Below are 27,877 nucleotides of genomic sequence, written 5' to 3'. Positions count from 1 at the left end.
TCTCTCTCGGTTCGGTTGCAACGGAGCCGAAGTGCTGCCGAAGGCTGCCGAAGTCTATGTTGTTCGCTCTCGAACACTCTACATTCTACACGAGAATTCGACCCCAAGCATGTAAAACTTTGTTTTGACATTTTACTTTGAAGTTCAGAGTGACCAAGGGGAAAATATCAAAAAAAATATCATGATTTCGATATTTGGGCAAAAAAATTTCACGATATAAATATATCGTTTTCAGACAAAAAATATCGATATATTGATATTTTGATATATTATCAACAACCCTAGTTTATTTGTTGGCTCTCGAAATCACTTAGTCGCTGTGTCTGATTGGGAGTGGTTCGCCATTTTTCGGTCTTTTCTACGTTCGTACGTTCTAAATCCGGCAGTTTAAATATTCTGAAAGGTAAGTGGAGTCCTAGGGGGTTACATAAAGCACGGTTTCCAAATTTTCCTCGTCACGCCCACCCTCTAATCTTATCTCAATCAGTTTTATGCTGCACTCGTAACGCTGACTTGCAATTTATCTGTGTGCAAAAAAATAAAATGGAGAATTCGTAATTGGGCTGATATGCAAATCATTGGGCTTTGAGCCGTGTTAATGTGAATATTTAACGTTGTTTAAATCTATGCATAACCCCTGGCCCCAACCTATTTAGCCCCCATCTATTTACTATTTACTTTTGTCGCCGAACTTTCCCCGCCGGTCTTGTTTTTTTATGCATTTTTATCTGCGTCTGCGTTTGTTTTCTCTCACCGGTTTTCGCTGCTGTGCCTGTGTCTCTTCTGAAAATAAGCTAGAGACAGAGGCAAAGAGAAAGAGGTGAAAGAGCAGAAAGAGATAGGGATAAATTATGGAGACAGAGACAGACACGTAACCAGCTTTTCTCCTTCACCTGTTAGTCTCCAGGTGCCGGGCGTCCAAAGTTTAATCGTGAATCGTGTCGACAGTTTTAATTAAAGCACAAATACTTTGTATATCTACAAATAGACGGTTCGAGAACATCTCCAGATAGCCCCTGGCGAGGGCTCGTATCTCATGGGAATTTGTGCAATACAGTCAAACATCTATAGTTAGGAAATTGTTAGTTTATTTGTTTTATGCAAATATTTATTATTTTGTAATTCTGAGAGAAAATCTTAGAGAAGGTTAGTGACGCGAGATTAGAAACTGATGACGTTAGCATATTCAAGTGAAGAATTCCTGATATGCGAATTATTCTGATATTTAATAATCCATTAATTGTTGATATACAATTTTAAATATTTATAAAATATTTTGAAATTTAATTAATCATCTGAATACATGTTAATACAATTAATTTTATGTTTCTTGGGTCAAAGTTCAAACAAAATCTAGAAAAATAAAGAAAATTAGAATCTAATGGTAGATTGAATTTTAACTTCTTAATCTTAAAAAGAAAAATTTGGGAGAAGTATAGTTACAGCTCGAAAATTTTAAGTTTGACTTGTAATTCATAGATACATAGTTAAAATATCCCTTTTACAATTTACTCTTAAAAACTCCATTAGTTATGTCCACTGTATTTTGCGCCCTGACATTGCATGTTTATTTACCAATGCCGAATCTTATCTTTGACGTGTTTTGATACAATAGAAGTAAGGGGGTGTGGGTTGGAATTTGATATTGTTGAGCTTGTGTTCGAAGTCTGCCGGCACAGATGTGCTACAAAAAACCGTTTGTGAAAGCTTGAATATTGATATTCTTTGGCCACCGCCTCTCTATTTCCCCCATTTGTGGGCGTGGTCTGGCACATGGCGTGATGCGTGATGCGCGATCGCGCCACCATGGGCATGCTAATTAACTAGTTGAAGAAGGTAGTATCCCACTTTAGAAAATCTCTGGAATCAAAGCTAAACGCTCTCATTATTTTAATTGAATCAAGAAAAGAAACCAACGTCAAAATAGAATCACGCAATTGCGATTAGTTGTACAATTGAGCGGCATTGACTGGAAAAGATAAGAAGCTTGGTAGGCAGACGTTTCGAGATAATCAGAGCGAGCCTCTGCGTTGGCGCCCCCGTTCAAAAAATATCAGCTGTGACCTGTCACAGTGCCATCACTCCGGCTATCGTTATCGGTCAGCTGTTAGACAAGATGGAAAAAAAAATCAAAAAATCCCAGCACGCGCCTGTTGTGAAATTATCAAGTCGGCCCTGAACTCTGCGTAAAAGCTGCTGGCCCCGGCTTATGCTTTCAAATAGTGGAAAAGTTTTTGCCAGCTGATAATAGCAACAGTTGCGAGTGGGCGGAATTGAAAGAGAGAGCCAGAGAGAGTGAGAGCGAGGCCACCACCCGCAATGCAAATCGAGTTGAGAAGTCCAGCTGCCAGCGATAACGATTACCAGTCTGGTGCATTTCTAAGTGTTTATTATTTATTTACAAGCTGCAATATTAATTAAAAGCTGGTACTTTATGCGTCGAGTGTGGTTGCGAGAGCAGCTTATCAAAGTCCGTCAGCTAAATCTTATCAGTGCGAGCATTTAGTACGTTGTGATTACGCCGATTGCGCAACAATCGCCTGGAGAGGAGAATCAAAAACTGCACCGAATAACGGCACAATTATCAGTTACAGCTACGACGCGCCAGCCGCCTGCACAGTTTTTGTCCGGAGACTTTCGCTTAATGCCGGGCTTTCAGTGTCAGTTTCGATCTGTTATTAGTTGGTGACAAAGCTGAATATTCTGTCTCTCGTTTCCAGTCCCCCCAATTCATTCATAATAATCCGCAAGTTGTAAAATGTTTGCCGTGCGCCGCTCCGCAGCTCTGATGACGTCGGTCCACCGGCAGCCGCAGCTCATCCGTGCCGTATTCCGGGCGAATTTCGCCAGCAGCTCCGTGGTAGGTTCATCCGGCGTTGCCCTTTTCGACGCCCTATCTAACTTCCTGTGCTGTCAAAGTTTTCGGGCCAGGGTGGATCGATATTTCGGATGAGAAAATAATCTAGGGGACTATTTTCTGAGATCATAGAATAGAAAGAACCAAGATCTTGGTTTATTTCATAATTATCTGAAGAACAGTATGCACTGTAGGATCCAGGCTTAAAAATAATATTTAAACATATATTTGATTTAAGAATCTTTAAGATAGAAAAGTTCAAAGTTCACTTTTCTTACAATTTATTGGAATTATTTTAATATTTTCTAAAGAAAACCCCTTAAATATTCACCTTTCTTAAAAAATAACAAAAATCGACGCACCCTGCTCCATCTATCCGGATCAAAGTTCACTTTGCTTTAGCCGACTGTCAGTATCATCATCTTTACTCACTTTTCGCCTATTTTGCCTGTGTCTAGCAACCCAATCCACTCAAGATTACCATGGATAATAAGAAGAATCTCACTGTGAGCGAGGTGAATGCCCAGACACGCCTGTTGCACTCCATTTTTCGCCTAACATAATTATAATAGCTAATAAGAACCCCCTTTCCCACCTTCAAGTCCTCATTGCCGGTCTGCTCTCCCACACAGATGGCCCAGAAGATTAAAGCCGGACCCGTGGTGGATGTCCTCGGTGACGAGATGACCCGCATCATCTGGGATTCGATCAAGGACAAGCTGATCCTGCCCTTCCTGGACATCGAGCTGCACACCTACGATCTGGGTATTGAGTACCGTGACAAGACTGAGGACCAGGTGACTATCGACTGCGCCGAGGCCATCAAGAAGTACAACGTTGGCATCAAGTGTGCCACCATCACCCCCGACGAGAAGCGCGTGGAGGAGTTCAAGCTGAAGAAGATGTGGAAGTCGCCAAACGGCACCATTCGTAACATTCTCGGCGGCACCGTCTTCCGTGAGGCCATCATCTGCAAGAACGTGCCCCGCCTCGTCACCGGCTGGCAGAAGCCCATCGTCATCGGTCGCCACGCCCACGCCGATCAGTACAAGGCAGTGGACTATGTGGTGCCCGGTCCTGGTAAGCTCACCCTCACCTGGAAGGGCAACGACGGCCAGGTCATCGAGGAGGTGATTAACGACTTCAAGGGCGCTGGCGTCGCCCTGGGCATGTTCAACACTGACGCTTCCATCGTCGATTTTGCCCACGCCTCGTTCAAGTACGCGCTGGACCGCAAGCTGCCGCTGTACATGAGCACCAAGAACACGATCCTGAAGAAGTACGATGGCCGCTTCAAGGACATCTTTGAGGATCTGTACAACAAGCAGTACAAGTCGGAGTACGAGGCGGCGGGCATCTGGTACGAGCACCGTCTCATCGACGACATGGTGGCCTATGCCATGAAGTCGGAGGGTGGCTTCGTGTGGGCCTGCAAGAACTACGACGGTGATGTGCAGTCCGACTCCGTCGCCCAGGGCTACGGCTCTCTGGGTCTGATGACCTCCGTGCTGCTGTGCCCCGACGGCAAGACCGTGGAGGCTGAGGCCGCTCACGGCACTGTGACTCGCCACTTCCGCTTCTACCAGCAGGGCAAGGAGACCTCCACCAACCCCATTGCCTCGATCTTCGCCTGGACCCGCGGCCTGCTGCACCGCGCCAAGCTGGACGACAACGAGCCCCTGAAGCAGTTCGCCGAGACTCTGGAGCAGGTGTGCATCGACACCATCGAGGGCGGTGCCATGACCAAGGATTTGGCCATCTGCATCAAGGGCAGCATCAATGCTGTGGAGCGCAAGGACTACCAGGAGACGTTCGAGTTCATGGACACGCTGGCCAAGAACCTGGGCGCAGCCCTGGCCAAGAACGCCGCCGCCGCCAAGTGACTAGCCGGCGAGCCACAGGCCTCGCACCTCTAGGGAGCCACCAAGCGAAGCCTCGTCCTTGTCACCATATACTACGATATTTCCATTTGTCCATGTAGCTGTGCATGTCCTAGGCTAACTGTATTGTGTCCTCGATGCATGTGTCACTGTTCATTGTCTCTGCGAGACGCCAAAACCCGAAACCATTTCCCAGAAACGTTCAAAACGGAAGAACAATTTCAAATAAATGTATTTTTATACCGGACTCAAGAGGTCTTTAACCCAGTCGAGGCGAGGGTGGGCTCGACACGTTACGTGGACCGGCGGGCGGACGGCCGGCCCACTTGTGCGGCTTCTTCTAGGTCCAGCCGTTATTGGATTTGCCACTTGCCAGCGATGTGGCGGCCACAGTCGTGCCACAACACTGGGCGGCACTGCACACGGCGAATATTCAAGCGGAAGGGGACCAAGATCCGAATCGGAGGAACATACTATCCATGCTGGCCCATATCTTGGGCTATGGCTACCTGCTGGCCTACATCGTCTGCCTGTTCTACTGGCACTCGCCAGGAGCGGCGTATCCAGCGAGCAACAGCTACCGGGACCTGGATATATGCAACCACTGGGATGGGCGACGGCACTTCCTGGAGCTGGGCAGTCCGCCTGGCGAGTTGCACGCCCGGAATGTGAGCTACACCGCCTATCGGGTGAGTGTGTGTGATTTCCCAGTGATTCACGCCAGGATCAGCATCCAAGAATTTGCAGCAGAGCTCGCCGCTGGGCTTTAAGAACGATGCGGTGGCGGGAGACGTGTGGTACCAGTGCAGCCTGGAGCTGGTCACCTGCGCCGAGTGCGTCATCCGGGTGACATTCACCTATGCGAATTTCTCTAAGAGCTGCGGCAACACGGGCGGCAGCAAGTCCAGCATGTGTCCCTGCGAGCACATCCAGTTCTCAGAGCCACCCTACGACTCCACCATCTCGGGACAGGAGTTCTGCGGCGACGGCAAGGTCTTCCGAAGCAAAACCAGGACGCTGCAGCTCAAGTTTTTTTACAGGGCCACCAATGCCCATGTCTTCTCGCTGCAGTACTTCTCAGAGCGTAAGTTTAGAGGGATTCTATTGGGGTTTAAGTTAAAATATTCCCCCTAATAGGTAATGTGCGGATAGTAAGTGGTTCCCCCAAGCAGTCCATTGTGGGCAATGGGAATGCTAAGCACCTACCGCAGGTGATCTCCACGCCGTACTTCCCCATGCCCTATCCCCGGGACTATGGCATCGAGCACATCCTCACCTGCGAGGCGGACAACTGCCAGGTCCGGCTGGACTTTACCGACTTCCAGCTGGGCCTGGCCTCTACCCTGGAGATCTTTGACTCCAATGGCCAGATGTTGGACTCGTATACGGGCGAGCATTTCCGGCCACCAATCACAGTGAGCAGCGGAAAGTCGCTGCTGTTACAGTTCCGGGGCAATTCAGCCACTGGAGTGGGTTTTCGAGCCGAGGTGAGCTTTGTTTCGTCCAAGCAGCTGAAGGACGAACGGCTGGTGCCCTATACAGGTGAGTAATACTCCGGTGACATTTCAATTTAAAGAGTTTATTCCTATAAAAGCTATAAAGGGAATTTTAGATTAAAGTTGAGCAGAAAAGAATTTTACTTCCTTAAATGCTTTAACTCTTTTTTCCAATTGATTTCATAGATTCGAAAGTTAATCATTCATCAAATTATAATAAAAATCAAAAGATAATTAATTTGTTTGTGATATAATTTATAGTTCAAAAGAATTGTAAAATAGAACTTTAAATCAATTATAATTGAGCGGAAAGGTATTCAACAAAATTTAAAATCTAATCTTTACTTAGTTCCTTGAATACTTTTTTACTCTGATTCCATTAACATCATATTGTTTATTAAATTTAGACAAAAATCGAAATGATATTATTTTGTTTGTGATATAATTTACATCTTATAAGAAGGAGGCACCATATAGTGGGGCGTAGCTTTAGTTTCTTTGGCTGTGAATGGTGACATGGGGGATAATTGCCGGATTAGTTGGGCACTTGAAGGTCTGCAGGCAATTGTCATATTGATTTTGGCAGAGGAAATGGGCGGAAGGCTCGGACTCTTGACGAATATCAATGTCAATGCAAGGCGTTGAAGTGGAAACTGGGTGACTGTTGTGGGTTGGCCTGTTGAGTAAGACAATCGATTTCTTGGATCATTGCCCAAAGGGTACTTTGTTTATATATAAGCCAAGAAAGGGGATGAGTGGGTTATGCATTGTTGGGGCAGGTTTGAATATAACATGGATTGTGAAGAGTTACATACGGGGAATTATGATGGAAAAGGGCTTTTATAAAAACATCACCTAGAATATCATTATAATTAACACTAATCTTTTTCAATTATTTCCTCCAGACTGTGGTGGAATGGTCACTGGGCCTGGGGGCGCCATCACCATGATGAACATGATCGAAAACGCCACGGATGTCCGGCTCTTTGACTGCATCTGGATCATTAAGCCCGGCAATAACTATATGATGATGAAGACCCACATCTCGTTGCGCGTTGAGGACTTCTATGGCATGGCCGCTCGTTCCGAGCTGACCATCCGGCAGGGCACCACCTCCGATGCCGTGGAGATTGAGAACGTGATGTGGCCGAACAATGGATTGAGCAAGGAGAGCCATGTGGCCCCCATTCTCGCTGGCTACTACATTCGCCTGCGCGGTGTTTTTGGGATGTCCTCCAAGCTGGCCATTGTCTACAGCGTCTTCAACTATTTGAGTAAGTGTGCTGGGAGAGTAGAAGATGAAAGGCATAAAGGAAAATCCTTAACTTAGATTGCTACATTGGTTCGGAGTTCCTGTGCGGGAACAATCACTGCATCTCCATCCGCCTCCATTGCGATGGCTTCGATCACTGCGGCGATGGCAGCGACGAGCCGGATTCCTGCGAGGAGGACTGGGCGCACTTGCACCACGACCGGCGTTGGTACTCCCACAAGCCCAACTACTACTTCCCCAAGATGGATCAGTATCCGGACCTCAAAACGGCCACGGGCATCTTTATCATCAGCACGCTGGGCATCTTTGGCGTTCTCTCCGGTTGGATGGTGATCCTATACAGGATGGGTGTGAGGGCGCGCCACCAGCGGGAGCTTCAGAGCCACCTGCAGACGATCAGTGAACTGCTAGATCGCCAGGACGAGGATCGCACGCCCGATGAGCCACCCAGCTACGAAGCTCCGCCCGACTACGAGGAAGTGATCAAAGTGGGAATGCAGCAGGAGCTGAGGGAGCCTCGTCGCCAGCGGCGAGCACGTCGTCCGCCTCCACGGGATAGGAGCTGCAGCCGTGCTCCCAGCAACTGCACCATGCAGTCCGTGCTACCGCTCCATCGCAGCTGCAGCTTGGACAGGGATCAGGAACAGCCCAGTACGTCGGCGGCAGCGATGACCCACGCTGTGGCCGCCACGGACACCAATGAGGACGCGGAGCAGTGCCAGACGATGGCCCAGCGAATGCTCCTGGCCACGGCCATTTGTGGTAGGTAGTTGAGGGTGCCACAAAACCCATACCCCAATCCCGCCCTGCAGTCGCTAACTTACCCACAGAGTCCCACTTGCAGGCGCTGCAGGCTCGTCTCTCGCGGCAGCAAAGGAGCCAGGGGTCCGCCTCCAATCCGTGGGGGTTTCAACGGGCCCGTCACCGCTACCCCCTGGGGGTGAACTATCCGCAGCCGGTGGGCCAGCCACGACGCCCGGTAGCACGGCGGATGAGTGCACCCAGGAAGTCGACGACTCCCTCAGCATTTCACTCACTCTAGGCCTGCCCTCCACGACAGCCGGCAGTCTGGTGACCTCCACCCAGAACCAGAATCAGGACCAGGAGCAGCAGATCGGTAGCAACTGCACGGAGCATACGTACCTGAAGCGATCGTGGCTGGTGGTGCAACAGGTGCCGCCTGGAAGAGGATACAGGGTCCAGCGGCTGCGACACACCTTCTCCTCCCCCGAGGCCTTCACCGCCGAGGAGCTGCACCTGCCATTCCCGGACTTCCTGAGCTACGGCACCAATCTTCCACACGAGCGGAGCAGCAGCAACTTTGGCTCGGAGCTGTCGAGAGATCCCTCCAGCTACAGTGTGGGGAAGCGAGCTCGCTTGACCGTCACCGAGGCAAGTGATTCGGCGGAAACCATAACTAGAGATTCGCAGGAGCACTCCAACCAGACGCTTCAGTCCCACATGACGATGGAGGAGATACCCCCGCCTCCGAATCACAGCGAAAGCGAGAGCGAGGCGGAGCAGCAGGTGTCCTGCTTTGGAGCCGTGGCCCAGCGTCCCAAACGCCGCCGCCGAAGTCATGTGCGTAGCAGATCCTTTAGCAACACGGCTGCCGGTGGCCGGAGACGTCTCATCCAGCGCAGCTCGTCGGCTGATCTGCTGATGAACTATGCTGCAATGGCGGTGTCCACGCCTCAGAAAAGAGCCGAGGGAATGCAACGGCTGTTCTTCATCTGAGGTAGCTCTGGTGATTGTGAAAATCTTGAAGGAACAGCCGAGTGGAACGATAGTATTAAAGCCTGGGGTGATTCTGGTCGGGATCTGGTCACAGTTATATAGATATGTTACTAGTCTAAGTTGGGTTAATGTGCTGGAACTTTTATACAAACTTCGGCGTGACGGAGTTAACTTTCTTATTTGTTCTTAGTTGATATTTAAGTATCCTTTCCACCACAATTAATCCAAATTGAACTAGCAAACAGGTCTCAACATTTGTATTCTATATTATATATAAACATACCACCCGAAGGGAATAAATAATTACGTTAATAGTTAGCATTTTATTGGTTACTTTTATTCTGGTTTAGCGTTATACGTGTAGCGTTTAGCGCCAGTGCGCATCAAACTGTAAGAACCTGGACGTAAAGAAAGCTCTAGTTGCTCCTAGACCTTGAAGCTACAGTGTGAAACGCACTGGCCAAGGATCTTATAATAACAAGATGAGTAACGCCATTCCATTTTTAAATGGACATTATGCATCTTGTTATTATATGATCCTTGCCATGGGGTGCCTCAAAGGTGCCAAATAATAATAAAATTCGAATACTTGTATATGGAAATCAAAATGCACATTTGCTTATATAGATTTGTATATAGACGAATATGATGATAAATAATACCAGGGCATAGTCCATGCCGTAGGCCTGTCTGCTATCCAGAGCCACCTACATCTTTATTGCTGCTCCTACTGCTGCAGCTGCTGCTTGAGATTCTCGGCCAGGGACTTGCCCGTGTCCAGTGGCACCACAATATTCCGCAGGCTGTCGATGCTGTTGCGCAGCTTTGTGGCCTGGAATTTGGGGGGCAACTTCGGCGAACCGCCCACCGAGGCAAAGGCGAAGGTCTTGTACTCCTGGGCAGCCGTGTCAGGGATCAAAAGAATCGGATTCAGTATGCTATATATACATATTTCTTGCTTGGTTTTATTTTTGCAACAGAAATACAAAATATCAATAAAAATAATAAGCAAACAATGTTCAGGCGCTAACAGAAACAGCAGGCGGGGTCAAGGCTCGGGTGGAGAGTCAACTAAGTAAAGATTCGGTTATGTATGTCATGGTGGGAGGAGTAAGGTGTGGGGTGTATATAAATTAAACAATGATAAGCAATGCTTGGCTACTCCTCGAGCTCAACTCTCGGTCGGGAATACCCAGAACTTAATAATAGAAAACTAAAAATATGTTCACAAACTTCAAGGCAAGGGGCTACCCTCTCTAGGTTACCTGATTGCCGCTGGGAGAGCTGGCCTCGCTGAGGGTGGTGGGTGCCTGGCCCATGTAGGACTGGAATGTTGGCCCACTGCCATTGTCCCGATGGCCGGCGCCACGGGTGGTTACCTTCTCCTGCAGCGAGTTGAAGGTCTTCGATAGCCAGGGCTGCCAGCTGTTGCGGTTGTTGGTCTGCAGCTCGCTGATCGTGTTGCTCAGCTGATGGTTGAGGTCCTGATTCTTGCACTCCGCCTCCACCTGGGCCAGCTTGGCCTGAGCCAGCTCCAGCTCCAGTTCGCGGATGCGCTGCGAGGCGGCATTGAGCGGATCGAGAGGTCCCAGTGGCGGCTCGTTGGCATTACGCATGGCATCCGTTTGCCGCATGGAACCGAAGCCATCCGAAGACCTGGCGTTATCGTTTCCCCCGTCGATTTGCTGCAGGCAAGCCTGGCATTTGGAAACCGTGTGCTGAAGAAAGAAGTTTGCATTACAACGTTCTATGAATGTTAACCTTTACTTACCATAACCTTGCTCAGCGTCTCGCTGAGGGTGTTCATGTCCTGCTCTTGGCGCTGAATGATCTGCTTGTACTCCTGTATGATGCCCGTGTGCTTCTTCTCCTTCTCCACGGCCCGCTCCTTGGCGGTCGACAGCTGCTGGGCCAGGGCCTCGATCTCCGCCTGCAGCTTGCGCCGCTCCTCGCCGAAGCGACTCTCGTAGATTTGCGCCTCCTTCTCCAGGCGCTCCTTGTGCTGCTTCTTCAGCAGGAACTCCTCCTCGTACTGCTTCAGCTTCTTGATCTTTCGCTCGCAGGCCTGCTTCATCACCTTGCGGGCCTGGCTGGAGCTGCGGCACTTCTTGGGCAGGGTCACCCGGAAGTACTTCAGGATGCCCTCAAAATCCAGCTGCCGCAGATCCGACTCGCAGATGGACAGCAGAGTCACGGCCACCTGGAAGAGCACCGGCAGGCCGTCCAGCAGGAACACGTCCAGCACGTGAAACACAAAGCAGAGGGGGAACCGGGCCGTGTACAGGGTGAGGAACCACTGGGAGGCGTACATGTGCGTCTCAATGCCGCAGGCGGTGAAGTGTTCGTGCAGCCTGGGCAGCTGGTCCTTGATCAGGCGCTCCAGCTGATAGAGGCGCAAATAGAGGACCTCAAAGCCTGCTTTGTACAGATCACGCAGCCCGTAGTCGTACATGAGGGCCACCAGCACGCAGAAGGCATCCTCCTCGGGCATCTGCAAAGGAGTTGGTTTAGTCCAAGCTTGAAAGGGGCTGGCAAATCCTTGACTTACGTGGAGCAGTAGGCTGGCGGCGATGAAACTGAGACCCTGGCAGTAGCCAACCTCGCTGTCGTGCACCGCGTAGGCCTTGGACACCTTGAAGAGGGCATCCTGGCCGGAACCGCCCGTCTCCTTGAAGCATTTGTGCGCCGGGAAAGTGCGATGAATGTCCCGCTGAATGACTGTCTCGCATTTGGTTTCCTGTAAATATATTTCAAATAAAATTTGAATATATTTTTCAGGCTTGAACCACTCACCTTGGTGATGAGAATCTTGTACATGTCGTTCATCTCCAGCCTGCCCTCCACATTGGCCAGCTTCTGCCAAATCTTCTCGCGCAACGCTTCCGGCACACCCAGACGCACTAGGGGAGCCAGGTTCTTGGGCCTCTTCTCGCCATCCCACTCGCGCAGTATGGGATCCCACTCGTCCAGGGTGTCCTGTGAACAATCCTTGGACACCTCCCCCGTGCCACTCAGCAGCGGTTCATCCCCGTCGCTGCTGTAGTCTGTGGGGCAGTCATCCTCGATGGAGGCTATGGACGAGCTGCGCACGATGCGGGAGAGATTGTTCATGCCCAGCTTGAGCAGGGAGGAGCTCTGCTGGTTCCCAGCCGGCTGCTCGGTGATCTCCTCCGAAGGATCGATGCTGTTCACCTTCCAGTTGGACTCGTCGGTGCGCTTGAGGTGCAAGTAGAAGCGCAGCGTCATCGGGCGTTTGGACATGAAGTGGTCCATGATGCGCATCTCGCTTGCCGACTGGATGGTCACTGGGGTCTCGATTACGAATCGAACGGGCTCCTGGATGCGGCGCATCACGATATCCACGGCCACGGTGAGATTGGTCTTGGACGACTCAAGGTTCAGTTGCTCGAAGGCCTTTTCCTGGGCCTTCCACTCCGCCCGAATGGCGTACGGCAGCGAGGAGTTCTGCTGCGAGTTGCTGTCCGCTTCCGCGCCGCTTGTTCCTGCTGCTGGCAGAACGTAGCCCATGCTGTGCATGTCGATCAGATGCATATCCTTCTGGACCACCAGCTTTCCGGGGGCCACCAGAACGCCGAAACAGCGCTCGATATGCAAGGGCTGGAGGATATTTGAGGGCGTCTGCTTGACGGTGATACACACCTCCTTGTCCGTATTGGCCCGCAGCTTGAAGCAGCCCCTATCCCGGGGAACGGCGGCATACGAATTCTTGGCCACCCTCTCGCGTATCTCCAGGGAGACGATAAACTCGTAGCCAGCTGAATTCAGGGGATTGCCGCTCACGTCCGACGTCACCGAGTTGGCCATGTCCACGGCCGAGTTGAGACTGCAACTCATGCTGGGCGGATACGTCTGGAAAGCCTTCTGGAAGCAGGCTGCGATCGGAGGAGAGTTTTAAATAAATCTATGAAATCACACTCGAGTGATGTTGACTCACCGCTGACTTGGTTGACCGCCTCGGGGATATGGCAGCGGAAAATATGGCACTGGAACAGCGCATCGCCGTGCAGCCACGTGAAGGCAAAGCAGCCATTCTCCGCCGTGTCCACGGGTCCTCGGTAGTACAAGATGATGCTGGATATCTCGTAGGTGGCTATAATCGTGTTGCTCTCTGCATCGTGCAGGCTGCAAGGGGTGGAGGAGGCTTACTGGTTAGTCACTCAAAGGGATTTCCAAACTTTACTCACACCACCAGTCCGTCGGAGCAGTTGGGAATGCTGACGGTGATCTTGAGACCCACCGACTTTGAGCCACTGTTCAGCTCGCTCATGATGCGATATACCTCGCCCTCGGACTTGGGGGCATTGATGTTGGCGGCGCCCAGGTAGGTGACTCCCGAGAATATGGTGCAGCCCTGATCGATCTCTGAAACTGTTCCAAGAAGAATGGGAGTTAATTTGCAGCTTGAGTGGGCCTTGAGTTCTTTGTTTGCCTTCTTTTCCGGAAATACCTTCCCCCAGTTCTAAGCCAACTCACCCTCCTCGTCGGTGGTGTCGCCCGGCTTCTCCGGCTTCATGGCATCCTGCTTCTCCTCCACGCAGGCGGGACTCGCATCGATGCAGTCGTAGAACACCGAATGGCCCACTCGGTTCGAGCTGGAGGCATCGTCCAGAGTCTCCTCGCTCTTGGGCGAGAACAGGGTGCATGGGAAACGCATCTCCGGATCGAGCGACCTACCGCTGGAGCCTGTTAATGGCAAGGTCAGGGACTTTTGCTGACTTGGGAGACGTGATTGCGAGCAGCTCTTCTCCCCAGCGGAGGCGGCTGCAAGCAAATATGTTAATTGACAATTGCCAGTCCGATAAAAAGTAACAAATTGAGCGGAATTCAGTCGGGTTGTGCGTGTGTGTGGAGTGTGGAAAGTGTTATGGGGCTTGTTTGTCGATTGTTTCCATGACAGCGCAGCAGTAGCACTGAGGCTCTGCCAGATAAGATTGCAGCTGTCGGGCTTAGGAGCTAATAGTTGTACGGAATTCTGCTGTGGCCGATGTGTGCTCAGCTGGTGACTGAGCACTGGAAGTGGCTGCTACGGCCCTATGTTTTCAGTTTACTTCGCTCTGTACTCACCTACGCCACGCTCCAGTTCTAGATCCCTTAGCGCGTCCGTCATCTCGTGCTCCATGTCGCTCAGATTGCGATTGTGGGCCATGTCCAGTGTGGGCGAGCGATCGCCACCTCCCTCCGGCGAGGACAGGGCCAAAGCACTCAGAGAAGTGGGCGGCTTCTTGCCTTTCTCCTCCGTAGAAGTCTTTGGATCCTGGCTGATTACCCTGCGATTCGGTCCGTGCTCTGTGGGACTGGCCACATTGCTGTCCGTGACTATTTCGTACTCGCCGCTGGTCGTTATAGAGGACTCGGAGCTCTTGGTGCTCAAATTATCGTCCATCCTGGACAACACTCAAGGTTGCTGTAGGTCCGGATTTTGCTTTGTTTTGTCAACTAGTCCGTGGTGTCCCGTTGCCTTTTGCTTATTTCCCTTCCCAAGGGCCTAGGTATTGCGCATTTTCGGAATAGTCGAAACACACAGAAATCAGTTATTTACGCTTCTCCTAGGTTTCAATCAGAGAGGGGGTTTCGGGGCTTTCAATTTGTCCAGTTTTCAGCGAAGTCGCATTGTTGTTTGTCTTTAGCTCCGCCGTAAATCGATGACGAATCGGGACAGTTTGCTTGGGTTTTGGGGGCGTTGATTGCGCCGCACACACACGCGCATGTATGTCACACAGTGCCCACTTTCCGCGGGGACAGTGGGGCGGGGTTGGGGTGGTTGTGGCGCTGATGGTGGGGTCGGCGGGGTCAACAGTTTGCTGCCGATGCGATTGTGATCTGATATCTATGGATTTTTCATTAACTCGTGTAGCTACATCTGGGTTTTTAGAGCACTCCCGTTCTAATAGTTTGGTTGGCACTCCGTGGCACTTTATAGCATTGTTGTAACCCCGTTTTAGTGGGATTTTCAAGGTTTTTTACGCGAATTTTCTGCAATTTTCCTTCTGTTTTGTTTACATATTTTTCTGTCAGTGTTGGTTAGCACACGGGGTCGAATTTAGGGCTGACTATCGATAGAAAAACAGCTGTCGGCGTTACGCAGTACTTTTGGTAATAGTGTTAAACAATGCAACACTTTTGTAAGGATCGATATGAAAATATATCATATATAAAGATTATATTAATTTATAAAAATGCTGCACTCTCGGGAAAATATATTTTATAAAAAAGAACATTATCTTGAGGCGTTTGATATTAATATATCTTTTTTAATGTTATCTGCATTTTTATAGACATTTCTGTTCTTTACCAATAAGTATACAAACTGCGATATATTTTGATATTGGAAAATTAACTAAAAAAGACTTGTATAGTTCCGTTCAGAAAATTAAAATACATTTTGAACTCGATTTAAAGATATCGAGTCTCTGCCATCCTTATCGATACCACTACAGCCACTTGCCAACACTGCCCTATAACACTACCGCGCGTGCAGGAAAAAAACGTGCGTGTTTCTATTTGTGTAATTATTCCTAAATTCCGGGTATTCCTGCTACCGAGACACACTCCCCAAGAATGTGGCCGCGATTTGGCATCAAGATTGGCAACAGCACCCTGTGCATCGCCCACGTGCGCGCCGACGGAAAGGCCGAGGTGATCGCCAACAAGCAGGGCGACCGTGTGTCCCAAGCCTGCCTGCTCTGGGATGGCGTTTCGGAGATAGAGTGTGGGCTCACGGCCAAGCAGAAGATGGCGACGAGGCCGCGCCAGGCGGTGGCACACAGCTTTCAGCTCCTTCAGCCCAAGGAGCAGATCACCGAGGAAAAGCTGACGAGCGCGCTAAAGGAAATCCCATGTGACTTTGACAAGGAGGAGCTGGTGTTCCGCATGGAGCACACGGTGCCGTCCGAAAAGGAGGACCAGGACGACCGGGTGGTGACCAAGGACCTCAGCGCCTATCAGGTGACGGTGGAGCTGCTGCGCGCTGAACTCGAACTGGCCCACCAATACCACACGGATGCGGATCAAGCGCCCATCGCCGTTCTATCCATACCCAGCTACTATCCCGCCCCAGCTTTTAAACTGTTAGCGGATGCCGCCCAATCCGCTGGTTTCCATGTGGCCCAGATTATTGCTGAGCCCACTGCGGCCGTTTTGGGCTACAGGATCGGCGAGGAGCAGCAGCCTGAGCAGCGCCGTCATGTCCTTACCATCAAGTGTGGCGGCCTGTACAGCGATTTTGCCTTCTATGCCGTACAAAACGGACTCTTTGTTCAGCTTGCCACCTTCGGACCCTTTCCCATCGGTGGCCGCCAGTTCACCGAGGCCCTGGTGCAGTTCATCTGCGAGGAGTTCCGCCGCAAGTACAAACTGGATCCGCACGAGTCGCGCCGCTCGCTGGCCAAGATCCGCACCGCAGCCGCCAACTGCAAGCACATCCTGACCACGCTGCCCTCCACGCAGCTTTACATTGACTCGCTGATGGACGGCGTTGACTTCAACGCCCAGATGTCGCGGGCCCGCTTCGAGAGCCTCATCCAGCCGGTGATCAACAACCTCATCCAGCAGCTGGGCGAGTGCGTGGAGCAGGCGCAAAAGGAACATCCGGGACTAAGTAGCATTGACGACATTGTGCTGCTTGGTGCCACAATGCAGATTCCCAAGCTGCAGGCGGCGGTAGGCGCCCGCTTCCCTGACGCCAAGCTGCACAACAGCCACTCGGCGGACGAGGTGGTGGCCATTGGCTGCGCGCTTCAGGCCGTATGCCTGCTTGATCCGCTCGAGCAGCAGCTGCACAAGGAGGATGACTGTGTGGTGGCCGAAGATGATCTGTATATCTGGCATGGGAACGATGAGGCCAACGCCAAGTTGGTCCTTGGCAGGGGCAGTGTTTTGCCCGCCAAGATACGGATATCCTTGCCGCAATCCAACGAGGGACAGGGCGATAATGGAGATAATGCGGCGGCAAACTTTAAGCTGCGCGCTGGCGAGAGCGAGATCTTGGCCAGCCTGCCCGATAGCACGACGCCGGAGGATGGACTCTACCAGCTGGAGGTTGAGGTGGACATTGACGACAAGGACAACCAAGGCAACGTGGTGCCTCTAGTGCGATTGCGCTGCATGTGAGAGCCGGACTTGGATCCGGAGCGAAAGCGCCCTCGCCTAGTCTATTTATTGTTGCTAGCCTAATGAGTATAATACAGAAACACAAAATAAAGATAAAGCTGCAATTGACGATCTACTAATTAACGGTTCTATATTATATACTAAGCTAAAATTCAAGATGCGGGAGACTAACCGAATTGGTGTTGATAACACAGTCGTTGTCGACATGTGTAATCAAAAAGATTAATGGAAAAGTTCAACTGACAATATTTATATTTATTTTCACTTCTTAAAATTATAATTCTTACTTTAAACATTAATTTAAAAAGGTAATCAAAACTGCAGACTGGCAGCTTTGTGGCTGCGCTCTAGCTTGCGCAGGAACTCTTCAAAGACCACCACGCCCTTGAACATGCTGGTCTTCTTGTGGTCTTTGATCCGGCTCTTGTCCTCCGGCGCCTCCATGTAGCTCTTGCTCTTGTCGTCAAAGGCATTGATCTCGTGGAGCAGCTGGGTGATGGTGGGCACCGTAGTGGGATCGAACTTGGCCACAGCGCTAACGCTAAAGGGGACGCAGACCTTGCCGGTGGAGGGATGAATGCAGAATGGGGCTTTCAGCAAATGGTTGAAACCCCGGGTGACATTGATGTCCAGTCGTGGATATAGCAGTCCGAGCTGCACTTCCTGGACTATGTTCTTGAGCTTTCGGCTCCAGGCACTGGCCGTGGCGGTCTTCATGGAGTTTGAGTACTTGAGAAAGCTCTCCCAAACGAGCCGCGAGTGGGCGCCGTCCTCCAGGCTCTTTTGCAAGTAGGATTCTAGCTCGCCGCGGGCTGCATCGTCGGGAATCATTTGGAGTAGCTTGGTAACTCCTTTGGGCGTGCCAAAGAGATTCTGATCCTCCAGGATGATCTCCTCGAACAGGGGCTCCGCGATCTTGAGGGCTCGCTTTAGGCTGTGGTGCGTCCGATCCCCCATCGGGCATCTGGGCGAGTTTTTACCTCCGAAACTCACATAGGAGATGGGGTTGAGATACTCCGCCACGGCGTAGCGGCCACGTCCATCGAGATGTCTAGCCTGGTGATCGCAGACCCAGCAATGGATGCCTCTCCGCCCGGAGAAGACCCAGAGTATGTGCTCAAAGCCAAAGTCCTCGCGCAACGCAACATCCAGAATCCTGGCGGCCAGCACCATGAACTTCCAGCACTTCTGGCACACTTCCGCCTCGGAGCAGCAGGTGCGCACCGGATCGTAGTCCGTCATATCGATATCGAAGACCAGTTCGCGCTGAACTGGATTCAGTCCACCCGGAACAGTGCGAATATTCTTGGGTCTGGTGTGCATCACGGGTCCAATGTCCATTTTGACGGGGAGCTTCAAGCAAATCTCCTTCTCGAACTCCGCCTGGCTCTCAAAGCACAGGTATCTCAAGTAGATATCGTCGTGGAGGGTGAACGAAATCTCACGGTTGCAGAAGATGCCGTCCTCAGCTAAAGGAGGAATGTATAGTATAGGAGTGGTAGTGGAAAAATTGGAGTGGAAGGGTACACTTACTCAGTCCATAGGAGAGCCAGCGGTAGAAGGGCATGTGGGGAAAGAGGCGCCTGTAGTAAACGGGCAGCATGTCCATCAGCATTTCCCGATTATATTCTGGAACTGCGGTTGCCTGCACTTGCTGCTGGGGAGCCTGGTTCTCCTGATCTACGATTTCCTCGGGCATTTTTAGTGACTGAAACAAATATTTGGGGATATAAATTAATTCAGAGAAATTTAAATTAAATTTTGTATTTAGTTTTTTGTATAGTTTGTCGAATTAATAAAGCAAAATGTATCGACTTCATGATAAAAAACTAAAAATATATTAAAAAGTATGGTAGAAAAAAAAAAAAAAAAATTAAGGGGCATCCCATGTTACCTGTTTTGTTTTAAAAACAAGCAAATTTTTTAAAATTTTTTTAAATAAAAACTCGTTTCACAAAACCCAAGTAAAAACCATCAAAGTTCTTGTCGAAACCTTATATTTATATACTTTTTTTGTTTGATTTTTTCTTTTTCAAAGAGAGATACACGATTGGAGCTTACGAGTTACTGAAATATATATTAACGACATGCAATTGTTAAAAGTACGAGGCTAATTAATTGTCAGTTATGGGTCGAAATAAATCGAAACGCATCGAGCTAACACAATGGAATACCGCTGAATGAACCTGGTCAGAGGGTTCGTCCGATGATTGGCTTAGCTTACGATAGAAATATCTACGTGTACTGTATATATATATATTACTATATAATATGTGTCTACTTTACGCCTAGGTTAGATCATCGTTTGTGGTAGCTTAAGGATTAGAACACGAAGGGCGGCGGCCCCTTGGCATCAGCATCATGGAGCGGCGAAGGAGACCCAGCTTAATTACCGCCTCTAGGCCACCGTCAGACGGATGTCCTGCATCTTGTGCTGCTGCCAGGACTGCGCCGGTTGCCTGGGCGGTGCTGTATTGTACAGCGTCACCGAGGCAATGTGGCTGTTGGGCATCACCTCGAAGATCAGGTCCTGGTAGCCGTAACAGAAGGTGGAGCCAAACGGATTCGCCGTGTTCGTCGAGCTGGCCCGATGCAACACCACCGGGCGCTCCGAGGTGGCCAGCGATCCGCTGATCTCGTCCCACTTGGTGTAGGCGGTTATGTTCACATGATCCTGCTTCGTCGGCGTCACCAGGGCATGGCCACTGTCGCTCATGGACGGGTGGTCCGCCTGCAGCAGGAACTGGAACTCGCAGCGATGGTACATGTTGAAATTGAAATGGCCCGGATAGTTTGTGTGCAGGATGAACTTCTTGCAGGTCTGCGTCCTGGCGTCGAACAGCACATCGATGCCCAGGGTGAAATAGTTGAAGAAGATGTCGCTCCGCTTGCTCTGCGCCTGCCGATTCACACTCGAACTGTGGATCTTCATCTTGTCCTCGCTCTTGAAGAATATGCGATTGGGTGCGCCCAAGCTTGTGGCCACATCCTCGCAGCTATCGCCGAAGAGCAGCTCCCGCGTGAAGCACTGCCGGCGCGGCTCCAATGCCCGACCGGAGCCCTCCGTGAAGAGCTTCAGCTTCAGGCCCTTGGTGTGGCCAAAGGAGGTGCGGAGGACGCTGGCCGATTCCAAGTACATTTGTCGGTGATAGCAGGTAAGCGGCAGCGACGGCGCCCTATTCTCGGCCACATTGCTGCCCGCATAAAGCGACATCTTGGAGACCACGGGCGAGGCGCCGTTCAGGAAGACCAGGGAGCCCAGTCCGTGGGCGTAGCCCGAGTGCAGCTTGCTGTCCACCGGAAAGTAGAAGCTCAGCCCGCGGAAGTGCAGGGCAAAGAGCTGCTTGGCCGCATCGTAGACGCCCGGATGTGTGGCCCCGAACGAGTGCTCGATCTGCTCGATGCTGGGTAGGACTTCGGGAGAGTTGAAGTAGACGCCGCCGTAGCGCAGCTTCACCAGCTTCATGTTGAACACCTCGATTGTCTTGAGACGCTGTACCACGGGATCGAAGATCAGGCGGACGCCGTCCTGCGGCAGGTTGATGATGATGTCCACGCCCAGGGGATTGGTGTCCGAGTACAGGACCTGCACGCCCTTAATGATGCCCACCTGCGACTGGATAATGGCGATGGCCTGCGAGAAGTGCATCCCCAGGACAAACTCCCAGGCGTCGCAGCCCAGCGAGTTCTCAGGCAGGATCTCCAAGTCGAGCATCGTGCTGTTGGGGCGATCGTCGTTTGTTATTTGTTATTGTTTGCCTGCGCCTGCGAATATCGCCACCTACTGACCTTGATTGGTGAAATCAGCTGCGGAATGCGAATATATTCAAGCGAATATATGCGCACTTGGTTGCCAGGTAAATAGTACTATTTATTTCAGGCACTTTCTGTTTCTTTTTTTTATACAATTGTTTGGCCTTTGTCTGCTTCTGTTAGCGTATGATTTCTCCCGTTCTCTTCGCACAATTACGCAACGCAAGTGAATTTGTTTGGTTTGTGGGTCTTTAGCAACTTTTCGTGCCCTTTGGCGTAGCGTTTAGTTGTTTTCTTCTACAATTTCGGACAAAGGCGAAATGCGCAGCAGAAAAAATGAGATAATAACAAAGTGGCGGTGTTGCCGGATCGTCCGCGGCAGCTGATTTGCGAAATTGCAAAACAATCGGGGTGTGGTTGCAAAACTTATTTAAAATATCTACTTATATACTAATTTCTCTAAAAATGTAAATTTACTGCCTTAATTAATTGTGTAGACTATTTAAGAACATTTTCTAGCAATTGCCTAATTACTTTGATTCAGCTGGCAACACTGCCAGGAGAAGCAACAGCTGATGCGTTATTTTTCGCGCGCTTTTTGTGGGTAGTAAAATGAGTATTTTAAACTTACTTTTTGGGCTTGTCAGGAATGTTTTGAATAGACTGGCAGTTTTTCAACCTTCTGGAGTAAGTAATGCTCCACTTTAAATACTTTTTGCTTTTTAATTATGTTTGTTGAAGGATAAAGTTGAGTTTTTCGTCGCACACCACTTCGCACCGTGCCTGTAAATAACAACTGTTTTGTGACCACTACCAACACTACTCTCCCGCCGCTTACCAACACCGAAGAAATACTTGGCGGAATTGTATGGAATTTGTTTGTTTATTCCTTAATACAGCCCACTTTTCGCTTAATATTATAAAAGACGTATAAAACCATCACTTGCACAACATACCCAACTATCAGACACTTTGGACCCCATTCTCCGGACACGTCGCCCCGCATGTGGGGCAGCAAAAGCTGGCATCCGTCAAGACATTGGCGCTAAGGCAGTAATAACAATAGATGTGACCACAGCCCATGTGGTGGGGCAGCGTGGGACGCTCCCCGCAGAAGGTGCAGGTAGTGCTCGCCGTCATCTTTGGTGCCAGGAGCTCCACGCCACCGTCTCTGTCCTCCAACCGTCGACCAGTTAACTGCTTTCCGAAGGCCCAGGACTTGAGCACCCTTTGCAGCTTGCGGAAATTGATGATGGGCAGCACAAGCCCAAGGATTTCCTATATGAATCAATAGGATATTAAGGCACACAACTAAAACCAGGTTAGACTCACCATGAATCCTCCCCAGAGCAGCTCGCGCGTCAGATATTTGTAGCCAATGTCCCTCCTCTGGTTATTTCTCAGACTAATGTAGTCCAGGCCCAGCATGTAATCCACCAGCGTGGGTTTCCGGCCTGTCTTCAGGAACCGAAAGTAGTTGAGGATATTTAGCACCAGGGCGCTGTTTTCCGCCCAAGTAATCGCCTGACTGAACCACTCCACTCGCCTGGTAAGCCGCCTCTCCTCCCAGCTCTTCACGTAGCCCGGCAGGACGGTCAGGGCAAAGTGGAGCACCAGCCGGGACACGGTTAGCTTCTCGGCATCGTAGGCGAGGACCAGCAGCTGCTGGCCAAAGGTGGAGCAGCGCTTGCCCACGGAACCAAACCAAATGGCCGACTGGATGAGCAAATCGAGCTCCGGTTGGATTTTGATGAACAGAATGGGCTAGAAATAGGAGGAGCTTTAGGAGGTTTCCCAAGGGTATCTTAATCCAAATGCTCACTGATAAGGCCTGCAGGTTTTCCAGCAAACTATCGCGGATAAGGCGGGTAATGTCCTTGTTCAGATAAATGGCATCTATCTGAAAGGTAAACAAAGTCCAATTGTACACTTTTAAGTGATGGCTTTTTGGAATTCAAGCTTACCTGATTCACCCGAGGAACGTATTTATTTTTCTCCAGCATTTTGTTTATATTTCAGCCATTGGCTACCTATTCATTTGGATCTTTTTTTTTATTTATCTGTACTCTGCCCTCTCTTATCAACAATGTGCAGCGACATAGGGTTGTCGAGTGTTCGAAATGTAAGCCAAAAACAGGGGAAACTCGAAAAATGAACATTCAAAAGAGAGAACAAATTTATCATTACTATAGCCGGTAATTTTATTTTCAAGAGATTTAATACAGTGGCTAGCCTAATTTTAAATTGTTTCAAGTCGAGGCTCCTCTGTATCCCTATGACCAATCGATATTTTTAAACAGTGTTGGTAAACATCAAACTAGCCAAGGCGCGTAATTTTAAACTTCCAGGAAAATAAAACTTATTTGTTTCTTAATTTATTCACAATAAAAAAAATAGCTAATGTATCAAATCACGCCACAGGTTTCTACAACTCCTGTATTGGACATTTAGGAAGCATTTCATGCAACTTTTCAAATAAGACTTATGCAATTTCAGTCAAAACAAAACGAGGCGGCGTACAACTTGTTTGGGAGCCGGAAAATATGTCTAACTATGTCTTGCAATCGCCTTTATTGCCGTTAACGTCTGGAAACGCACAAAACCCGTTGGTCAGGCTCGACATTTTAGCCATTTTCTTGAGGAGTACAAGTTCAATGATTGGCCCCGGCTGCTGTAAATTATGGTCAGTGGTCGGGTGAGTTGTGATTTTATAAAAAGTACATAATTCACACTTTATTACACAATTTACAATTCGTTCGTTCGATCTCTGTAACAAGTTTTACATTTTACGAGAAGACATAAGTATACATTACAGATAACAGATTACAGTTTAAAGTTTATAGATTACAGATTACAGTTTAAAGATTGGTAAATTCGTCTGAGCAGGTAGTGATGACTAAGGATCAGTTGAAAGCGGAAGATACACGTAGAAGTTATTCGCTATCACAGAATAAAATACAATATACAAAATGTTAATGAAGTGGGCATGGCCACGAGGGAGGTCCTGAAGTCTAGTGAAGGTCCCTCCCCGAATGGTCCGTGGCATGTGTGTGTTTGCTGATGTCCTAATTACGAGATATGAAGCTGATTCCATGGTCGATCGATGTGGATCCTCATAATCCTTCTCCGTCTACTTCTCCTTCTCCTATATTTCGTCCCTCTCCTCCTCCGGCTGATGAGTAATTTGGCTAACTCTAGTGAGCAGTGATTCCCTCCTTAGTAGTGATGATCGTGCAGCTCCTCATGGTGGTGCACTGGGGCAGTCTTGTGGACCACGGCATTGAAGCCATTGTGCTTGTCGGCGGTGTAGTCCACGGTGCGAATGGAACCGTCGGGCTCCACCAGCGAGTACTGGCCCTTGACGGTGTCACCATCGCGGGTCTCGTGCTGGGACTTCACATCACCGGTGTGGAAGTCATTGACTCCGTACTTGAAGGCGTACTTGGGAGGGGCCTGTAAAAAATGTTTAGATTTATTTTGGGATCCAAGAAATAAGGTTAATTCATGTTTGAGAACATCAGAAACCCGTATTTATTAACTATTTTCTAATGTTTTTGTTTAAATATTCTGCAACCCTTTTTCTTAATAATATTTTCCCAACTCACATAGTAGTCCACATGCTCGTCATGCCCCTCATGCTCGTGGGTCTCGTAGTGAGGCTGCTCGTGATGCACATGCTCGATCTGATGATGTCCATGGTCCTCACCCAAAGAGATGCGCTCAAGCTGGTGATGACCGTACTCGTGAATGGGCTCTGCCTCGTGGTGGGCCAAATGCTCATAGCCATGGCTCTCCTCGTAGTACTGGTGCTCCAGCGGATAGGCAAGGCTCAGGCACAGGGCCGAGGCGAAGATCAGATACTGTAAGATCAAAAAGGCAGGTGCATAATTAGCAAGCGGAGCCCAGACTCAAGACATAAGACCCAAGACCCCAGAGATCAGAGCCCGAAGCCCAAAGCCCGTAGCCCGGCTAATTGTTTCCGTTAACGAAGTGGAGGCGAGTGGCGACTGTTGCAATTAGCGGTGGCCAATTCGCGTGGGTGTAAGAGCTCAAGGGGTCGGGAATGTACATAGTTATCCGTGTAGTGGCTGCATTTAAGGTAAATACTTGAGGTTTTCCCCTAATGAATTCGTAATGAATTCCTATTTGCTGTGGTCGGCTGAGTTTATTGTTTGTCTTTACGTTTAGTGGTTAGTTTGTGGTTTTCTGACAGCCTGCAAATAAGTTGGTTAGCTCAGAGGGAGTACGGTTAGCAAAAGCAAAATTTAAATATTTAAATTTTAAGCTGTCGTTTTGCTGTTAACTAAAATGATTAACCTAGTCGGACTTTTTGTTAGGCCTTTTCTTGCAGATAGTTTAATTGTGGTTTCTATAAATGAGTTTTTAAATAATTTGTAGATGTTTCTGTATCATTTAGTATATTGTAATTATTTAAAACAAAATAAATTTAGTAATATGGGCAGCCATTACTGCCTGACTCCTTCCTTGGGAAATTTCTAAATTTAACCACACTTTAAGCCACATCCTTAAGCTAATATCCTTTGCAAGCACAAGTTTTAAACTGTATTCCATTACTGATTCACCAATTCACTGTTTGCTTTGGCATATCCTTCAAGGATATTTCTGTTACAGTTCATTTTTCACACTGAGGAAGCGATATCCTTAATCCTTGACTGCTGCTGCTTCTCCTCACCTTGAAGGCCATTTTAGTTTGAATTTATTTTAGTTCGCGCTTTGTTTGGAGATCACAAAACAAAAGGTAGCTGTAGGATGACTGCACGCAACGACTTTCCACCACTGAATAATGTGCTTGCAACGAAAATGCGCCGCTTTTATATGTTAGGAAGAAAGTGAATCGGCTGCCAGCAGTGATGGTGGTTCACTCGATCGGTGGATCGTTGGATCGGCGGTGGTTTAAGCAGCAGCGGCGGCGGCGGTGGCTCGGGCAGCGACGTTGCCGTCTTTGGTGAGCGGAGCGTCTTTTGAGCCAAATGTAAAACAGTTCAGGCCTCGCTGTTTGCCATTGTTTGGGGTTTGATGTTTGCTGCCCAATGCACTTAAAAGAAAACTTGAAAGAAAATCTATTCGAAATTCGGAATTTGTTAAAATGATCAATAAAAGCATATTTCTTAAATAACTTTCTTGGGAAATAATTATCCCAAAACGTATAAATTTCCTGTGCTTTCAAATCAATCGTGAAACATATTTTCTAAGGTTTGTTTCAGTCTTTTCAAGCTCTGTTTCTTCAACTAAAGGCATCCCTGGACTTATTTTTTCCCCCAGTGCCTGTTGTCCCAGGACTCTTTGTGTGTCATTAGTGACGCATGCGATGGCGTTGATAAGTCGTCATCGGCGTTGTTGATCGGCAGTTGCAGTTGCAGCTGCAACATTGCCCCGCTCCGTTCCGTTCCGGCGTTTGTTAATAATATTTTTTGGAATTTTCGTTTTGGCCAACTCTCAGCCTATTTGCATTGCAACTCCATAGCTCAGTGGAGCTGCTGCTCTGCAAGTACGCTCATTAAACGCAGTTTGACCCAAATTTTCGGCCTGATGATTTCTTTCGTGGCTGCTGCTGGGCAAAGTGTGTTTTTTTTTTCGAGGCAACCTTCTATTGCGGCAGCCTCCGGTTAATCGTTTACCTTTAATGCGCTGATTTTCGTAAATCTTAAATCGTAAATCGTAGATGGTAAATGGTAAATTGAATTGGACCTGCAGGCTGCCGGGTTGGCGGGCTCAATAAAATGTTGTAATACTTAATTGTTGGGCATAAAAGCAGAAAAACAGAAGTATTGTTCCACATACTTGGGCTGGCCTGTAGTTCGGAGTCAAAGTTAAGTGCCACAATTGCATTGTGGCGGGCTAAATTAACCAATTTTTAGTGGGTCTTTCGTCAATTTGCAATTGGATGATGGCGCTAATTAGCCACCGAAGCGTGGAGTTTTCCGATTTGAGGGTTCTCACCTCGAAGGTTGTGACTGCGACAGTCGTTTTGTTAAGTGCACTCAAGTGACAGAAAGGTATTTTGCTCTTCGGCAACATTACGAGCTGGTGTAATTTTCTGTAATGGAAGCGAAAATCAAGGTCGCTGACAAAAAAAGGTAAGATAAATGGGGTTTTTTCAAGTAGTTATATATAAATTTAAACTAAGTCTTAGATTTAATACCTGATAAACATCATAATCAAAAAATTCAGGTAATTTCTGTAGAAAATAGATAAATAATATGAAGATTTAATTTTCGACCCTATAAATTCTTTAAATTCTTAAGTAAGTAAGTAATTGTCTATCTTAATCAACAGCTTTAAGCTTATCTCTCAAACTCCAATATTCTTCACAAATTCCTTTGAATTTTCCCATCATTTCACACCATACGCTTCGAAATTTCCTGCCCATCATCCACTCATTCAACCATTCCATTCCCATATCGGCAATCTGGTTCATAGGCAAGTTGTTTGCCAATAACTCGAGAAATAATTTGGTTTAAATGCGGATTTCGTGCAACCACTTTGCATAGCCCCGATTCACAGGCTCGGCAAGATGCCATAGACATGGATATGGATGTGGATGTGGATGTGGAATTGGAGTCCAATCCAATCGGATCAAATCGAAACGAAACGAAATGACATCTCGGGTTGATGTACTCTTAAATGCAGACACAATTTTAATTGCTATATTATGGTCGACAACGTTTGACAACATTGCGAGACATGACAAACCGCCAAGCAGGGGATGAAAAGCAAAACATTTTCGTTT

At 48.7% G+C, this 27,877-nt stretch overlaps 8 protein-coding genes across 15 annotated transcripts; 3 read left to right on the top strand and 5 right to left on the bottom strand.

The window, feature by feature from the left end:
• Nucleotides 1–270: 270 nt before the first annotated feature.
• Idh (isocitrate dehydrogenase [NADP] cytoplasmic) lies at nucleotides 271–4,984 on the top strand. Of its 5 annotated transcripts, none has more exons than XM_070285864.1 (4): nucleotides 385–403; nucleotides 2,721–2,860; nucleotides 3,316–3,372; nucleotides 3,460–4,984. In XM_070285864.1, exons 2-4 carry the CDS (start codon nucleotides 2,759–2,761, stop codon nucleotides 4,738–4,740), a joined length of 1,440 nt encoding a protein of 479 aa, XP_070141965.1. In that variant the 5' UTR covers nucleotides 385–403; nucleotides 2,721–2,758; the 3' UTR covers nucleotides 4,741–4,984. The 5 variants fall into 5 exon arrangements, with proteins under 5 accessions (XP_017028268.1, XP_070141965.1, XP_017028265.1 ...); XM_017172776.3 differs by lacking the exon at nucleotides 385–403 and adding an exon at nucleotides 2,287–2,660; XM_070285865.1 differs by lacking the exon at nucleotides 385–403 and adding an exon at nucleotides 2,292–2,660 and having other exon boundaries at nucleotides 3,490–4,984.
• An 81-nt stretch (nucleotides 4,985–5,065) lies between these two features.
• Culd (CUB and LDLa domain) lies at nucleotides 5,066–9,569 on the top strand. Of its 4 annotated transcripts, none has more exons than XM_017172773.3 (6): nucleotides 5,066–5,426; nucleotides 5,488–5,821; nucleotides 5,875–6,279; nucleotides 7,139–7,507; nucleotides 7,564–8,268; nucleotides 8,351–9,569. In XM_017172773.3, the coding sequence occupies exons 1-6, from the start codon at nucleotides 5,217–5,219 to the stop codon at nucleotides 9,241–9,243; spliced, it is 2,916 nt and encodes a 971-aa protein (XP_017028262.1). In that variant the 5' UTR covers nucleotides 5,066–5,216; the 3' UTR covers nucleotides 9,244–9,569. The 4 variants fall into 4 exon arrangements, with proteins under 4 accessions (XP_017028262.1, XP_017028261.1, XP_017028264.1 ...); XM_017172772.3 differs by having other exon boundaries at nucleotides 5,485–5,821; XM_017172775.3 differs by having other exon boundaries at nucleotides 8,337–8,665.
• A 260-nt stretch (nucleotides 9,570–9,829) lies between these two features.
• On the bottom strand, nucleotides 9,830–15,290 carry GAPcenA (GTPase activating protein and centrosome-associated). Its single transcript, XM_017172771.3, has 9 exons — nucleotides 14,329–15,290; nucleotides 13,738–14,025; nucleotides 13,449–13,632; nucleotides 13,199–13,386; nucleotides 12,037–13,136; nucleotides 11,792–11,980; nucleotides 11,015–11,734; nucleotides 10,509–10,961; nucleotides 9,830–10,138 (listed from the first exon to the last, which is right to left on the bottom strand). The coding sequence occupies exons 1-9, from the start codon at nucleotides 14,645–14,647 to the stop codon at nucleotides 9,971–9,973; spliced, it is 3,609 nt and encodes a 1,202-aa protein (XP_017028260.1). The 5' UTR covers nucleotides 14,648–15,290; the 3' UTR covers nucleotides 9,830–9,970.
• Nucleotides 15,291–15,699: 409 nt separating this feature from the next.
• LOC108078958 (heat shock 70 kDa protein 14) lies at nucleotides 15,700–17,492 on the top strand. The gene has a single exon (XM_017173112.2). The coding sequence runs from the start codon at nucleotides 15,823–15,825 to the stop codon at nucleotides 17,371–17,373; it is 1,551 nt and encodes a 516-aa protein (XP_017028601.1). The 5' UTR covers nucleotides 15,700–15,822; the 3' UTR covers nucleotides 17,374–17,492.
• Nucleotides 17,493–17,607: 115 nt separating this feature from the next.
• Nucleotides 17,608–21,924, bottom strand: Prim1 (DNA primase small subunit). Its single transcript, XM_017172944.3, has 3 exons — nucleotides 21,758–21,924; nucleotides 18,907–19,081; nucleotides 17,608–18,842 (listed from the first exon to the last, which is right to left on the bottom strand). Exons 2-3 carry the CDS (start codon nucleotides 19,070–19,072, stop codon nucleotides 17,686–17,688), a joined length of 1,323 nt encoding a protein of 440 aa, XP_017028433.1. The 5' UTR covers nucleotides 19,073–19,081; nucleotides 21,758–21,924; the 3' UTR covers nucleotides 17,608–17,685.
• On the bottom strand, nucleotides 19,354–21,462 carry LOC108078851 (PHAF1 protein CG7083). The gene is made up of 2 exons (XM_017172945.3): nucleotides 21,163–21,462; nucleotides 19,354–21,092 (listed from the first exon to the last, which is right to left on the bottom strand). The coding sequence occupies exon 2, from the start codon at nucleotides 21,086–21,088 to the stop codon at nucleotides 19,772–19,774; it is 1,317 nt and encodes a 438-aa protein (XP_017028434.1). The 5' UTR covers nucleotides 21,089–21,092; nucleotides 21,163–21,462; the 3' UTR covers nucleotides 19,354–19,771.
• A 66-nt stretch (nucleotides 21,925–21,990) lies between the features above and the next one.
• On the bottom strand, nucleotides 21,991–23,250 carry Pex2 (peroxin 2). The gene is made up of 4 exons (XM_017172947.3): nucleotides 23,091–23,250; nucleotides 22,949–23,026; nucleotides 22,459–22,890; nucleotides 21,991–22,404 (listed from the first exon to the last, which is right to left on the bottom strand). Exons 1-4 carry the CDS (start codon nucleotides 23,127–23,129, stop codon nucleotides 22,090–22,092), a joined length of 864 nt encoding a protein of 287 aa, XP_017028436.1. The 5' UTR covers nucleotides 23,130–23,250; the 3' UTR covers nucleotides 21,991–22,089.
• A 736-nt stretch (nucleotides 23,251–23,986) lies between these two features.
• Cpr66Cb (Cuticular protein 66Cb) lies at nucleotides 23,987–25,921 on the bottom strand. The gene is made up of 3 exons (XM_017172948.2): nucleotides 25,820–25,921; nucleotides 24,732–24,986; nucleotides 23,987–24,579 (listed from the first exon to the last, which is right to left on the bottom strand). The coding sequence occupies exons 1-3, from the start codon at nucleotides 25,829–25,831 to the stop codon at nucleotides 24,343–24,345; spliced, it is 504 nt and encodes a 167-aa protein (XP_017028437.1). The 5' UTR covers nucleotides 25,832–25,921; the 3' UTR covers nucleotides 23,987–24,342.
• Nucleotides 25,922–27,877: the final 1,956 nt, after the last annotated feature.

This window comes from Drosophila kikkawai, chromosome 3L (genome assembly GCF_030179895.1).
Source record: "Drosophila kikkawai strain 14028-0561.14 chromosome 3L, DkikHiC1v2, whole genome shotgun sequence".
Lineage (NCBI taxonomy): Eukaryota > Metazoa > Arthropoda > Insecta > Diptera > Drosophilidae > Drosophila > Drosophila kikkawai.
This window is presented reverse-complemented; position numbering and strand designations above follow the sequence as displayed.

Excerpts from the sequence above, each read along its gene's own strand:
- Prim1 (XM_017172944.3), bottom strand. The coding sequence starts at position 19,072 with ATGCCCGAGGAAATCGTAGATCAGGAGAACCAGGCTCCCCAGCAGCAA. Across the intron at positions 18,843-18,906 it reads CTGGCTCTCCTATGGACTGA|CTGAGGACGGCATCTTCTGC; the intron begins GTAAGTGTACCC and ends TTCCTCCTTTAG.
- Pex2 (XM_017172947.3), bottom strand. The coding sequence starts at position 23,129 with ATGCTGGAGAAAAATAAATACGTTCCTCGGGTGAATCAG. Across the intron at positions 22,891-22,948 it reads AAAACCTGCAGGCCTTATCA|CCCATTCTGTTCATCAAAAT; the intron begins GTGAGCATTTGG and ends TCCTATTTCTAG. Across the intron at positions 22,405-22,458 it reads TGCTCTGGGGAGGATTCATG|GAAATCCTTGGGCTTGTGCT; the intron begins GTGAGTCTAACC and ends TGATTCATATAG.
- LOC108078851 (XM_017172945.3), bottom strand. The coding sequence starts at position 21,088 with ATGCTCGACTTGGAGATCCTGCCTGAGAACTCGCTGGGCTGCGACGCC.
- LOC108078958 (XM_017173112.2), top strand. The coding sequence starts at position 15,823 with ATGTGGCCGCGATTTGGCATCAAGATTGGCAACAGCACCCTGTGCATC.
- Idh (XM_070285864.1), top strand. The coding sequence starts at position 2,759 with ATGTTTGCCGTGCGCCGCTCCGCAGCTCTGATGACGTCGGTCCACCGG. Across the intron at positions 2,861-3,315 it reads ATTTCGCCAGCAGCTCCGTG|CAACCCAATCCACTCAAGAT; the intron begins GTAGGTTCATCC and ends GCCTGTGTCTAG. Across the intron at positions 3,373-3,459 it reads AGAATCTCACTGTGAGCGAG|TCCTCATTGCCGGTCTGCTC; the intron begins GTGAATGCCCAG and ends CCCACCTTCAAG.
- Culd (XM_017172772.3), top strand. The coding sequence starts at position 5,217 with ATGCTGGCCCATATCTTGGGCTATGGCTACCTGCTGGCCTACATCGTC. Across the intron at positions 6,280-7,138 it reads ACGGCTGGTGCCCTATACAG|ACTGTGGTGGAATGGTCACT; the intron begins GTGAGTAATACT and ends TATTTCCTCCAG. Across the intron at positions 8,269-8,350 it reads CCTGGCCACGGCCATTTGTG|GCGCTGCAGGCTCGTCTCTC; the intron begins GTAGGTAGTTGA and ends TCCCACTTGCAG.
- Cpr66Cb (XM_017172948.2), bottom strand. Across the intron at positions 24,580-24,731 it reads ACGAGCATGTGGACTACTAT|GCCCCTCCCAAGTACGCCTT; the intron begins GTGAGTTGGGAA and ends CATTTTTTACAG.
- GAPcenA (XM_017172771.3), bottom strand. The coding sequence starts at position 14,647 with ATGGACGATAATTTGAGCACCAAGAGCTCCGAGTCCTCTATAACGACC. Across the intron at positions 14,026-14,328 it reads AGAACTGGAGCGTGGCGTAG|CCGCCTCCGCTGGGGAGAAG; the intron begins GTGAGTACAGAG and ends ATTTGCTTGCAG. Across the intron at positions 13,633-13,737 it reads CGACACCACCGACGAGGAGG|TTTCAGAGATCGATCAGGGC; the intron begins GTGAGTTGGCTT and ends TTCTTGGAACAG.